Source organism: Rana temporaria, chromosome 2 (assembly GCF_905171775.1).
Source record: "Rana temporaria chromosome 2, aRanTem1.1, whole genome shotgun sequence".
In the NCBI taxonomy this organism is placed as follows: Eukaryota; Metazoa; Chordata; class Amphibia; order Anura; family Ranidae; genus Rana; species Rana temporaria.
Window position 1 is genome coordinate 18,818,746 of NC_053490.1, and position 14,703 is coordinate 18,833,448.

At 49.5% G+C, this 14,703-nt stretch overlaps 1 protein-coding gene across 1 annotated transcript in view; it reads left to right on the forward strand.

The window, feature by feature from the left end:
* The window catches only part of C2CD3 (C2 domain containing 3 centriole elongation regulator), a 163,381-nt gene that overhangs the window by 100,428 nt on the left and 48,250 nt on the right, over positions 1–14,703 (forward strand). Inside the window, exons 26-27 of the mRNA XM_040339937.1 lie at positions 948–1,012; positions 3,578–3,786. Coding sequence (XP_040195871.1) covers positions 948–1,012; positions 3,578–3,786 — 274 coding nt within the window. The remainder of the gene's footprint in view (positions 1–947; positions 1,013–3,577; positions 3,787–14,703) is intronic.

Here is a 14,703-nt window from a genome sequence, read left to right on the forward strand (position 1 = left end):
ACATCATCATCAGCCCCCCCCACCATCATCATATCATTAGCCCCACCATCACCATCAGCAGCCCTCACCATCATCATCACCCCCCCCCCCACCATCATCATCCTCATTAAAAAAATCATCAGCCCCCCTCACCATCGCAAGCCAGCCCCCCCTCCCTCACCATTGTAAGCCCCTCACAGCCTCCTTACTGTGCTGTCACAATCGCGCTGTGTCATGGTCCGGCTCTGTCACGATGCTCACACTGTTGGTAACAGTTCTAGCGCACTATGATAAATGTCCTGCCCTCCTCCTCCTAGACCAGCTTGTGTGACAGACAGAACACTGGCTCTATCACACGAGCTAGTCTAGGAGGAGGAGTGCGGGACATTTATCACAGCGCGCCCGAACTTTTAACATTAACACTGTGATCTCCGTGACACAGCGGGATCGCTGTGTAACCCGCGATGCCTGTCAGGGTCGTGTGGGCCGGATACAAGTCTTCCACGGGCCGCATGTGGCCCGCGGGCCGTAGTTTGAGGACCCCTGCTCTAAGCCCTTCGCCATCATTGACCTGTTGAGAAGTAGGAGCATTTCTTCAACGTCTAGGAAAAAAAAAAAAAAAAGACTATGATTTTAAACAAGCTGGTAGCGGGCTTCAACAAGTTTAGTGTAGCCTACTGACATTTGCTAGTAGCTTGTGTACAGGCGCCACTCCTGAAGGCTGAAGCTAATCTCAGCCTAATCACATGCCTTTGTCTTGCAGGGTGATTTTTTTTTTTTTTTTCGGAGAGGGTTTACTTCCTCTTTAATAAAGCTGCGTGAAGCTTCTCGAGACCTTTGCAAATGTTTTGTAAAATCTTGCTGTATACATTGCTCTTATACAAACTGAGGCCTGCGTGAATATGGCCTAATTTTTCATCTTACTATAGAAAATAACAGTTGTCCCCTTTTTTTTTTTTTTTGTGTAGACTGACTAAAGAACTTCTTCTGGACCCCCAGCAGACACTAGTGTTCAAGGTGTGGCATAAATCAGGTGAGTAACAGCGGAAAGTAACAACGGGTAATGTGGGGCGGCATCTATTCCAATATCTATACCGCTTCCCAGGCCGGGTATCTTTCCTTAAAGCGGAGTTTTACCCAAAAGTGGACCTTCCGATTTAAGTACTTCTTTCCCCCTGAAATGCCACAATTTGTGTGTAATTTTTGAGAGGGACTTCCTGCCCCACTTCCTCCTTCTGGCCGCCTAGGCGATGACTCCTCTCCCCCTAGGCCAGTGTTTCTCAATTCCAGTCCTCAGGCCCCCCCAACAGGTCAGGTTTTCAGGATTTCCATTATTTTACACAGGTGATTTGATCAGTTTCACTGCCTTAGTAATCACCACAGCCTTTTCATCTGAGGGAAATCCTGAAAACCTGACCTGTTGGGGGGGCCTGAGGACTGGAATTGAGAAACACTGCCCTAGGCGGTCCCTCCTTCTCTGCAATCTTCTGGAACATGTCACAGGTCCCAAAAGGTTGCCTGCCCACTGACAGAGCGCAGCACGACTCGCCCATGCACAGTGCACGCTTGGCTATAAAGCCGCAAGCTGTCACAGCCGGGCGCCCACACTTACAATGCCAGCGCCGCGGAGAGGAACAAGGCATCAGGTGGCCGTATCGCTGGATCGTGAGACACTTTATGTAGCTGCAGACTTTTAATAAACTTAACCAGTGGAACTCCTCTTTAAGACCCTTTTTACACTTGGGCTGTGGCCGTGTTGGCACTAAAGTGCCGCGGTGCTTTTCCACTGTTTAAGTAACACTTTTTGGGCGCTAGCGGGGTGCTTTTAACCCCCAAAGAAGGGGTTAAAAGCGGCCGTGTTTTGCGCCACTTCCAAAGCACTTTTTAGGCTGCCCATTCATTTCAATGGGCAGGGTGTTTTGGGAGTGCTAAATACAGCGCTCCCAAACTGCCCCAAAGATGCTGCTTGCAGGACTTTTCCTAACGTCCTGCTAGTGCATCGCCCCCAGTGTAAAAAGACACACTGCAATAAATGGGAGTCGGTTTTCAGGCGATATTTAGAGGCCATTTCTAGCGCTAAAACACCTGAAAACTGCTCCGGTGGGAAAGGGGTCTTAGTGCAGTGAAAGTGAGTGTGTGGTGCCGATACTAATGGAGCGTACACACGATAGTTTTTCGGCATGAAAAAAAAACGACGTTTTTAAAAACGTCATTTAAAATGATCGTGTGTGGGCTTCACAAAAACATTCGAACATGCTGCATTTTTTAACGTCGTTTTAAAAAATGTCGTTTTTCGATACCTTCAAGCCCGCCGACTGTAACTGCCGCCTTTTAAAATGGGTTCACGTATGTGCGGGTGCGGTTTGTAAAAAGAATCCGGTGCGATTATCATTCAGTGGTTCAGGTGTACATTTTTAAAGTGTACGGCACTGGAATTTGCACCTGAACCAGACTAAAAATCGTACCCCACTCTGTTTAAAATTGCAATGCAGCCGGCCCCATGCGATCTCCCCCGCTGAGCTGTTGTGTTCTTCTGACAAAGGTATGCCCACCCACCAGAACACTCCGATCAGCGCTCTCTGCCATTGGCTGGTTTTCCAGCATGCATGTCCGAGAGAAGTCGGCCGAATGGATGGCTTTTGTCGGACAGACTACACACAGGCAGTAGATGTAGATGGCCCCAATAACATATCAATAGGTAGATTCACAAAGAGTTAGGCCGGCTTATCTACAGATAAGCCGACCTAACTCTGAATCTAAGCCGGCCTATGTTTAAGTGTATTCTCTAACAGAGATACACTTAAACATACCTAAGATAGGCTGGCTTGCGCTATTCTATCTTAGGCTGCAATGTTTCTTTTGCCCACTAGATGACGCTGCCATTGCGGCCGGCCTAGATTATGTAAATGAGGGGCTACGCCGATTCCCGACGATTTAAGAGCGTACGCCGGGCCTACACCGTCGAGTTACGTCGTTTCCGTACGCGATAGTTGGAATAACTTTAGGCGGCCTATGAGGTGGAATAACAATGTTAAGTATGGCCGCCGTTCCCGCCGCGAGGTTCGAATTTTTTACGTCATTTGCGCAAGTCGTCCGCGAATCGGGATTTACGTTGTTTACGCACGCGTCAAAATCAATAGGCCCGTACGGCCTACTTAGCCACAATGCGCACTGGGAAATGTAGTCGCCCGGCGCATGCGCAGTGTAAAAAATGTGAGGTCAAGCCTCTTTTCAATAATACACGCCCCCCTCCCAGTCATTTGAATTAGGCGCGCTTACGCCCGCTCATTTTAGGCTACGCCGCCGAAAATTTGAAGGCAAGTGGTTTGAGAATCACTTTTAACCTAAATAATTTAAGGCAGTGTAGCCTAAAAAAAGTAGGCTAGGCCGTCCTAATTTTAGGCGCCTGTACGTGAATCTACCCCCAAGTCTTTACTTTTTGAGCTCTGAGACTCTCAAATATTTAACACAATGCAGGAGCTTACCTAATAACGTAGAAAGTAAAATCAAACGTTGTTTTTTTTTTTTTCTCCCCACTCTTTATCTCAGAGCGCCTTATGAATGTATATCCTTTTCTATCGCCCTCCATGATTTTCAGGTGACGTAGAGCGAGTGATGGGCTTTGCTGCTGTAGATCTCTCTCCACTCCTGTCTGGGTTCCAGTCTGTGTGTGGCTGGTATAATATTGGAGACTTCACCGGGCAGTGCCAGGGGCAGATAAAAGTGTCCATCACACCTTTGGAGAATATCGCCTATCTGAGAGAGGAGAGACGGACGAGAAGCGTCGCCGCAAATGCACAATCTCAGGTGGGAACTGCATCTATATTCGTCTCCACCCATGTAAAACTTGCTGGAATCGCACCAAACGAAAAGTCTCATGTTTTAGTGTTTTCTAATCTGTTAAAAAGGGGAACTAAATTCACAAAATACTGACCTCCACCTTCCAGCGATGTGGTGGTTACATCCCTGGCTAGCCAAAGTCATCTTCCCAGGTGACGGGTTTTCAGCCGGTCGGTGGAGGATGATGTCATCCCGCGCTTAGGCACGGGGAGTCATGTCCTGTACACACAGCCAGGATTTCCGACAGGAAAACTGCGATGAGAGCTTTTGGCCGGGAATCCCGGCCGTGTGTATGCTCCCTCACAGTTTTTCCGACGGGAAAACTGCCAAAAAAACGCCGGCAAAAAAAAGAGAACTGGCTCTTTTTTTTTTTTCATCTGGATTCCAGACGGTCTTTTACCCGTCGGAAATCCCGGCCCTGTGTACGGGGCATCAGTCATTCCAGCAAAGACCTGAATATACATTCAATAGAAGACTGCGAGCAAGGGAGGTAAGTGTTTGTGATTGCAGGAGAGACATAGCATGTTTTTTTTGCAATAAAGAGCTGCTCTCTAGCAGTTTTCTTTCATTTAGGTTTAGTTTTGCTTTAAAGGAGTTGTAAAGGTACCATTTTTTTCCCTAAATAGCTTCCTTTACCTTAGTGCAGTCCTCCTTCACTTAACTCATCTTTCCATTTTGCTGTTAAATGTCCTTATTTCTTCTGAGAAATCCTCACTTCCTGTTCTTCTGTCTGTAACTCCACACAGTAATGCGAGGCTTTCTCCCTGGTGTGGAGTGTTGTGCTCGCCCCCTCCCTCTGGAATACAGGAGAGTCAGGACGCTCTCTACATTGCGGATAGAGAAAGGAGCTGTGTGTTAGTGGATGTCCTGACTCTCCTGTATTCCAGGGGAGGGGGCGAGCACGACACTCCACACCAGGGAGAAACCCTCACATTACTGTGTGGAGTTACAGACAGAAGAACAGGAAGTGAGGAAAGCAAAATGGAAGGATGAGGTAAGTGAAGGAGGACTGCACTAAGGTAAAGGAAGCTATTTAGGGGAAAAAAACCTTTACAACCCCTTTAAGGGCAATCTTCTAATGCAGTGGTTCTCAACTTGGGGGTCAAATGATGATTTGCCAGGGGTCACCAAATTCTGGGCTGTTCCTGAAGCCTGCACTGATCTCTCAGGAAGGGAGATGATAAGAGGGGGAGGAACAAAGAAAAAGGGAGAGAAAGGAAAAAAAGAGAGAGCAAGAAAGACAGTTAGAGGGAAGGATGAGGGGGGAAAAGAACAAGGAATTAGGATAAGGAGAGATGAAAGGGAAAAAAAGGAGAACAAAGAGAAACAATGGTACACCCTAAAATGTACTATAAGGGGTTTTAATACTGTACCAGTGGAAGGAACTCGGGGAGCGCTAAATGTCCGTGGGTTAGGGGCGCACGCTCAACCCACGCTATGAAAATAATTTTACTGTTGGGGGTCCCCACAACTTGGGAAATTTTATCAAGGGGTCACGGCACTAGAAGGTTGAGAACCACTGCTCTAATGCATTTAGGTCAGTTTTATTTCAATTGTTTACACACTAAGGTTTTGTACCTGTATTATGTCTAGATGTACTTTATCTTAATATTACAAATAAACCTGTAATATGTCATTGAAAACTGACAAGAAAGATATCACTCCGCCTTACTGCTTTAGCTCTATGTGTGATTTTAAAAGCCAAATCCACCAATAAAAAAATAAAAAATAGTAAATGCTTTTATTCTTGCAGGGAGACAAAAATGGGCATTATTTCTCTTTTTGCATAGGAGCCTGCAAAGCATTGCACCCGCGATCCGTGAATTGCAGGCACAATGCCAGGCTCCTGTAGGCTCTTCCTCCAGCTCCAAGTCTGTACCTCTGTACTCTGTACGGGCTTTCAGCTGGAGGAAGTGCAAATAAACTACAAGTGTGATGATCCACAGAAATGGAAAACAGGACTTGTAGATCATTCATTCACAAATCTCAGAATTCTTAATTTAAAAGTGACAGTGGCAGCAGGAGAGAAGAACGCAGTCAGGGGCAGACTTTTGGGGGGTGGTAGGGGGTTTGCTTTGCTCCATGTTACATCTTACCTATAGGTGTATCATGTAACCTGGTGCAAAGCGAACCTTTAGGACCCTTTCACACAGGCAGGCCGATCGGGTCCTCCTCTCAGTTTTTCAGGTGGACCCAATGGGACCCTCCAGTCTCCTCTATAGAGCGGCGGGTATCAACGAACATGTATCCGTCAACACTTGCCGACATCCGATCTGATCCTGTCTGCTAAAAACAGATGGATAGGGATCCATTCCTCATCCGTTTGCCAGTTGGATCAGATGGCAGTCAGATGTAAATGGACAGGCGCCCATAGAGGCGAGCGGGCTGTATTTGTGTCCTCTTTGCATAAGTGGAGCGGACACGTACCAGCCATCCGCCTGCTCAGCAAGGATCAGTAGGCAGATTGGCTGATCCACGTGCAAGGCGTCTAACTTTGGCTGCATCTTATAAGGCCTGTAAACCTGTAGGAGAACGGTGTGTGATTGTTCCATACCTGTACAGACAATACAAATGACCAGTATCTCTGCTGAGCCTATTGCACTTTGTATTCATGTCTGTGGATGAGATGGGGGACCATAACTGCTACCTTGCCCCAGAGCCCCATTCTGCTCTTAATTTGTCCCTGGCCCTGAATGAGGAAAGCACACTTGTTTTATTGGAATTGATCTTGCCAGTGTGCGGAAATGCATAAACTTTCAGGCAAATTTTTTTTGTTATTTTTTTTTTTGGAAAGTTGGAAAGGGCCGGAACCTCTATCACAATATACTACACCTTAGGAGAGATTTCACTTTATAAAAAGTAAGGTATCGGGGACAGGAAGAAGGGGGTGGAATTTTTACCAAATGAGGACATGATGTAGGATAAGGATAGAGTTGTGAAGTTGGGTGAGCAGCTTATTAGAGGGACATACAGTATAAATCTATCTATTCAAAACCATTGAGTTCCAGCCCAGTTACCAGAAACGGAAATATACAGATTTTTTATATTTATATTGATTACACTAAAAGAACTGCATAAAAAATGCATAAAAGATGGGTGGATGAATAAGTACCCAATTAAGTATCTCCCAGATTCTCAGAGGAGATACAACGGCGTATCTCCAGATACGCCGTCGTATCTGAGTCCGGCTGGTCGTATCTATGCGCCTGATTCATAGAATTAGTTACGCATAGATTTCTATTAGATACGACCGGCGTAAGTCTCTTACGCCGTCGGATCGTAACTGCATATTTACGCTGGCCGCTAGGGGCGTGTACGCTGATTTACGCGTCAAAATATGTAAATCAGTTAGATACGCGAATTCACAAACGTACGCCCGGCCGACACAGTACAGATACGCCGTTTACGTTAGGCTTTTCCCGGCGTAAAGTTACCCCTGCTATATGGTGGCGTAAGTGCGGCGTACCAATGTTAGGTATGGCCGTCGTTCCTGCGCCAAAATTTTAAATTTTTGCGTCGTTTGGGTAAGTCGTCCGTGAATGGGGCTGGAAGTCATTTACGTACACGTCAAAACAAATATGTCCTTGCGGCGTACTTTGACGCAAAGCACACTGGAATATTCCACGGACGGCGCATGCGCCGTAAGTGAAAAACGTCAGTCACGTCGGGTCATGGATAATTTACATAACACACGCCTACCTCTTGACAATTTGAATTAGACGGGCTTACGCCGGCCGATTTACGCTACGCCGCCGTAACTTACGGAGCAAGTGCTTTGAGAATACTGCACTTGCCCGTCTAAGTTGCGGAGGCGTAACGTAAATCAGATACGTTACGCCCGCACAAAGTTATGCACTCCTACGAGAATCTGGCCCCAGATCTCTGGATTTTCAGCCCTTTCACTGTCGCTGACCTATGCCATACATCGGCAGCAGTGCTCTCTTGTAAACGGACTCCCAGCCATTATAGCGGATGGGAATCTGTTTACATTTTATCTGCAGCCTGTCGGCTTTCTACTTGAAGCGATTCAGACGGCTATAAAGCTGCCTGATCACTTCTGTAGGCTGCAGTATGTGAGAACAATGATTGTACCCCCCATACAGGTATTTGTATTTGCCGTGCACGCCGGAGTGAGCGACAATTCTGGGACCACGCTACACAGGGTGATGTCTTGTGCCTGTGTACACTAAAATTAATTTTATTGTGTTTTTTTTTTTTGTTTTTTTTTTCCCCTTTCACTGAACATATGGGTTTGATAAACAGTTTTGCTAATATGGAGGTACAACTACCACTATTTTGTTTTCCTCCAGTGCCTCTGCTTTCAGAAAAAACATAATGTTTGGGGGATGTTTAAGTAATCTTCTGGCCTATAATTACCATTTCAACATATGTAAGGGAGGACCCCCACCATACCAACATCCTTAATTTATTTATTTATTGAAGCAGTACAAACGTGCTAAAAAAATAAAGGACTTTGTGGGCACAACATGAGGCAGAAAGGATATACAGTTGATAAGGATGAGACCCCTGACACAATTCTCAGGGCGAACCCCATTCTACCGTTGACCCAAATTATAATAGTGAAACATGCAGACCAGAGAGGAGAGAGAAACGGTCTACATCTTCACCTTCCAACGTTCAGCAGAGAGAGGAAGGGACTGGACTTTATTGGTCTTTTTTATCAACAAAATGACCATACAGATGAGCATACTCATAGGTCAGTCCATATAGTTCAGTCCCTTATTACACGCCCCTGTGACGTCTGTTTTTGGCATACTGCACACGTTTCAAAACTCTTTAATTGGCACAAATGTCCTTGTGTCATACAGGGATCCATTCTCAATCTTCCAGGGTTTTCTTTTCAGAGTCAGATATGGACATACTGGAGAACAAGGAAGAAGGGGGGCTTTGGAGTAAAGAGCGAGCAGTAAAAGAGAGGGGTTGGAGACATCTGTTTGCTATTATTCAGTCTTTTTGCCTTCCATTTCAAGTTGTAACTTTAACATTATATCTGTCATAACTTCTTTAAATTGTAACTTTAAAACATTATATCTGTCGTTTCATTTAAGGAATATAACAGTATTGTAGTATATACCCATACATACATACATATATATCTTATATAGAAAGGAAATAAAACAAATAAATGATATAATGAAAGAAAGGCAACACTTGCGTGGTTCTAATCATAACACAAAAATATTAATTTTAGTACTTCCATCACACAGTGGAACCTCGGTTTACGAGTAACGCAGTTAACGAGCATTTTGAAAGACGAAAAACTTTTTAAAAAAAAAATTCTCACTCGATTTGCTAGTGTTGTCTCATAAAACGAGCAGAATTCAAGCTAATGGGGCCTGCAGTACTGCATTTGGCCTGAGGTGGGGGGGGCGCCAGAGCCGATTGGAGCAGTTTCTCTTTCGTTCATAGACGGACACAGCATCCTTTGACCTTAGGGTTATGCTTCTTCCTACCAGGAGATTTAGGCAGAATTCTACAGCACTTAAGGTGTTAAAAACTTTCCTTCATGCCGCTCCTCCCAGGGGGCGTGGCTCCCCCAGGCATAACCCCCACTCTGCTTTAGCAGCCTCAGTTTGTTTCTGCCTAACCGTCAGGAGAGTCAGGCTCTCTCTGGAGTCCTGGACTCTGGAGTTTTTTCTTGCAAATTTTTTTGCATTTTGCGAGTTTTTTCCTCGCTTTTTTATTTTATTTTTATTTTTGAATCCTGCGATTCTTCTATCAACAGCCGACTGGGTGACAGGCTGGGTCCTCGACCCTTGTAGTCCCCCCAGGTTCGGCCTTCGAGCGTGTGCCGGCCCTCAGCTCCGCTTTGGGACGTCCACGACAGGCCCCATTGCTCCAGGGGCGGCCGGGGAACTTCGGTTCTAGGGCACACATATGACCGGTCTCTATGGCCTTGTCACAGTGTGTCTGGCTGACAGCCATGCCGTTCGCGGACGTTGGTTCTGTCTGGGATACCTCCAGCCAGGTAGTCGCAGGACAGGTAAGTAGTGGCCCCTTACTCAGGTAAGTGGTCTGGCTGGAATGTTTTCCCTTGGGAGGTCGACTGAGGGTTTTCCCCTGCTTTCCTCTCTCCCTTATTCCTCTCCCTCCTTTCCCCTTTGGGTGACGGCTGTGCAGGGGGTTTTTTCCCTGGGGCTCATATTTTTTTTTTTTTCACTCGGGTATGGCTGGGGCTGTTCTGTGTCACTGCAGGGGACTGTGGTGGACATTCTGGGCATTTTTGTGTGTGCTGTGTGCTGTTTTGGTGTACTGTCATTTTTGGGTACACTGTCTTTTTAAAACTGCGCAACGGCGGCCATTTTGCCGGAGCCGCGCTTGTATTATTCGGCGGCCATTTTCTTGTGGCCGGCGCCATTTTCAGCACTAGTTCGGCCTCTAGTGGCCGTTTCGGCGGGGAAAAAAGACCGCGAATCATCTGAGGGGACAGACGCAGCGCTGCAGCTTCTCCTCAGCACACACTTGCCTTCACAGACCGCGCTGTACCAGGGGGTGGTGAGTCTCAGGGGGCCCCATACTGTGCTCTAGCGGCCGGGAGGTGACCTGTGGGGGACTTTTTTCCTGCCCTTGGCAGTAGGGGTGAAATGGCAACAGCAATATGGAGCCTGAATCAGGCCCCTCATTTCTTACAATGCCGGAATTAACCCTTAAGCGCCCCTCCCCCTGCCACATCTGTTGAATCGGTGTCGGCTGTCCTGGAGTCTTTTCTCACCAGGTTTGAAGCAGCCAGTGCTCGGTTGGGGGGTAAAAAAGCGCCCCCCCCCGGAGGCTGTTTCTGGGGATATCTCTGACGCAGAATCTGATGCTTCTGGTTCTGTCATGTCAGAGGATGCGGGCTTAACCCACATGGACAGCGAGGATGACTCTGCTGCGGAGTCTGCTGATAAGGAATTTGTTGGAGCTCTTATTACTGCGGTGCGTGAGGCTCTTCATTTAGAGGATTTGGCGGAGACACCAGCGGTGTCAGTCCTTTTGGATTCCGCAAACCACCGCGTACCGCTAAGGTATTCCCCTGTGTTCCTTATTTAGACAATATGTTGTATAAGGAATGGGATACACCGCAAAAGGCTTTTACGGTTCCTAAAAGCTTTGCTACCGTTACCCCCTGGAGGAGGACTTTTTTAAAAAAGTGGGTCACTCCTCCGTCGGTGGACCCTCCTGTGTCCAGACTGAGTAAGGCTACTACGTTGCCTGTGGAGGGGGCTCCTGCTTTCAAGGACCCCGCTAATAGGAGAGTGGAGGCCGTGGCCCGCTCCCTGTTCTCGGTGGTGGGTTCGGTGGTAAGGCCGGCTCTGGCCGGAGCCCTGGTAGCTCAGACGCTGACTGAAAGGGCGAAGCTCCTGCTGCAGGACCTGGAGGTCCAGGGGGCTTCCGAGTCCTCTAGGGACCTGGCTGAACAGTTGATTCAGGGTCAGAAGTTTCTCTGCGAGGCGGATATGGATTAGATTCCTTTGCTTTCCAGGGCTTCTGTCTACGCAGTGGTTCTGCGCCGCCTTATATGGCTGAAGTGCTGGTCGGCTGACCAGTACTCAAAAAAGGCCTTGGTAGATTTGCCCTTTAAGGGCGGACGGCTTTTGGGGGCATCCCTGGATGACATCATTAAGGATGCCACTGGAGGTAAGAGCACCTTGCTCCCTCAGTCGGGGAAGGGTAGGGAACCTCGCCGCAAGCAAGGTCCTACTTTTACTACCCCCTAAACGGTTTTTTTTCGTGCGCCAGCGCGGCTGGAAAAGGTCCGCAGGGTGCAAAAGCCCTTGCTGCCGGGCGTAAGCGCCCCTGGTTCAAAAAACCGAACAAGCCTGCGGACAAGCCTGCTTCCGCATGAAGGTCTGCCCCCGCCCGGGTCTCGGGTGGGGGGACGGCTTCACGACTTCGTGGATCGGTGGAATTCTCTTCTATCCGACCGTTGGGTTTGCGAGGTGGTCGCCTCGGGGTACAAGATAGAGTTCCTTTCTTGTCCCCCAAACAGATTTTTTTCCATCCAACCTCCAGCTTCCTCCGGATCGTCGGCTAGCCCTGTCCGGGGCTGTCCAGGATCTTCTGGACAGGGGGGTGGTTGTGCCGGTCCCCTCGCTGGAACGGTTTCGGGGGTTCTACTCCAATCTGTTCGTGGTCCCCAAGAAGGGAGGGGTTCGCCCTATCCTGGACCTAAAGGCCCTCAACTCCTTTGTCAAGGTGCAGCGATTCAGGATGGAGTCGGTCCGTTCTATCATGGCGTCCCTCCACCAGGGGGACTTCATGGCGTCCTTAGACATCATGGACGCATACCTGCATGTTCCCGTTTGCACAAGCCACCAAAGGTATCTGCGCTTTGCGATCGGGGAGGACCACTATCAATTCGTGGCCCTCCCGTTCGGGCTGGCGTCGGCACCACGGGTGTTCACCAAGGTGCTCGCCCCGATCCTGGCCTTGCTACGGCAGCGAGGGATCGCTATCGTGGGATACCTGGACGACCTTCTCCTGAGAGCTTCTTCAGGCTCAGAGTTAGAGGAGGACGTGTCCATCACGTGTCGGACTCTGCAGGAGTTCGGCTGGTTTCTGAATCTCAGAAAATCAGTGTTGGTTCCGTCCCAGAGGCTGGAACCCCTGGGGCTGGTTTTGGATTCGGGGGAGACAAAAGTGTTCCTCCCATCGCAAAACCTGCTGACCCTGCAATCTGCAGTGAGACAGTTGTTGACCCAGAAGTGGTCATCTCTTCGCTTCTGCATGCGGGTTCTGGGTCTGATGGTGGCCTCCTTCGAGGCAGTTCTGTATGCCCAATACACACCAGGGTACTACAGAAGGAGATTCTGTCACGATGGGACAGGGTCCCATCTTCTCTGGATCACCAGATTCGGTTGAGCCATCTGGCCAAGTCTTCCCTGGCATGGTGGCTGACGTCTCTGGTGCTTCGGTCCGGGAAGTCTTTTCTTCCGTGCCGCTGGACAGTGGTCACGACGGATGCCAGCCTCTTCGGCTGGGGGGGCGTCTGGGGCACCCAGTCAGCCCAGGGGCGCTGGACTCGGGAGGAGTCCCGCCTGCCGATCAAGCTGTGCCTTGTCAGGTGGTCGCTGGAGCTACAGGGCCGTCCTGTCAGGATCCAGTCCGACAACGCCACGGCCGTGGCGTACATCAATCATCAGGGCGGCACAAGGAGCTCGGCCGCGGCGACGGAGGTCGCTCACATACTTCGGTGGGCCGAAAGGTCCGTTCCGGCCCTGTCGGCGGTATACATTCCGGGAGTTCTGAATTGGCAAGCCGACTTCCTAAGTCGCATGACTCTGGATCAAGGGGAGTGGTCTCTCCACCCGGAGGTGTTTCAGATCCTGTGCCAAAAATGGGGCACTCCAGACGTGGACCTTCTGGCGTCCCGTCTCAATCGGAAGGTACCACGGTTTGTGGCTAGGTCAAGGGACCCGTGGGCAGACGCGTCAGTGGCTCCCTGGGTCAATATCACCTGATTTACGCCTTCCCTCCTCTAAGGCTCCTACCCCGCCTGCTGCGCAGGGTGGAAGCCGAAGGTATTCCAACGATCCTGATCGCCCCGGATTGGCCGCGTCGCTCTTGGTACGCGGACCTGGTACGTCTGGTGACAGACGCCCCCTGGCGTCTGCCTCTGAGGGAAGATCTCCTGTCTCAGGGCCCGATCTTCCATCCTGTTTTACGGTCACTGGCTTTAACGGCGTGGCTGTTGAAAACCAGGTACTGAAGGACCGGGGCCTGTCGGGCCCGGTAATCTCTACCATGCTGCGTGCACGGAAGTCCACTTCTCGAAAAATTTACCATCGTACATGGAAAGCATACATCTCTATGTGTGAGGAGATGAAGTGGCACCCCCGTACTTACGTGGTGTCCCGGATCCTGCTGTTCCTACAGCGGGGAGTGGACCAGGCTCTTGCCTTGAGCACGATCAAGAGTCAGATTTCTGCTCAGGCTGTTTATTTTCAGCGTCCCTTGGCAGCGAATTCTTTGGTTCGCACGTTTGTGCAGGGGGTCCGGCATGTGGCCCCCCCGGTGCGCCCTCCGCTACCTTCTTGGGACTTGAACTTGGTCCTCTCGGCGCTTCAGCGTGCCCCCTTTGAGGACATTCGGGAGATCCCCTTGCTGACTTTGTCGCAGAAGGTGGTCTTTCTGGTAGCTATTACCTCTATCAGACGAGTGTCTGAACTGGCGGCCTTGTATTGCAAGGCCCCCTACTTGGTCATCCATCAGGATAAGGCGGTGCTGCGCCCGCAGCCCTCTTTTCTTCCGAAGGTCGTTTCGGCCTTTCACATTAACGAGGACATTGTTGTTCCATCATTATGTCCTCAGCCGAAGAACCCGAAGGAGGCCTCTTTACATTCTCTGGATGTGGTTCGGGCCCTTCGAGTTTACTTGTCGGCGACAGCTCCGTTCCGGAAGTCGGACTCGCTGTTCGTGTCTGTGTCCGGTCCCAGTAAGGGCCTGGCAGTCTCGTCGGCCACCATTTCCAGGTGGATCCGACAGGTTGTGCTTCAGGCCTACGCCCTGAAGGGGCGGGCGCCTCCCTTTCGGGTCATGGCGCATTCGACCAGGGCGATCGGGGCCTCCTGGGCTTCCGACACCAAGCCTCTGTGTTACAGGTGTGTAAGGCAGCGACCTGGTCGTCGTTCCACACTTTTTCAAAGTTTTATAAGGTGGATGTGAGTGCATCTTCTGATGCCTCCTTCGGCCGCAGGGTGTTACAGGCGGCAGTTTAAGGTTGGAGTTCCTCCGTTGAGTAACTCCGGTTTTGTTTGGGGTGTAACCTGTTTTTGCTGTGTTATTTTCCCACCCCTCGAATTTTTTTGACACTGCTTGGGGACGTCCCTAAGGTCAAAGGATGCTGTGTCCGTCTATGAACGAAAGAGAAAAAAGGATTTTTGT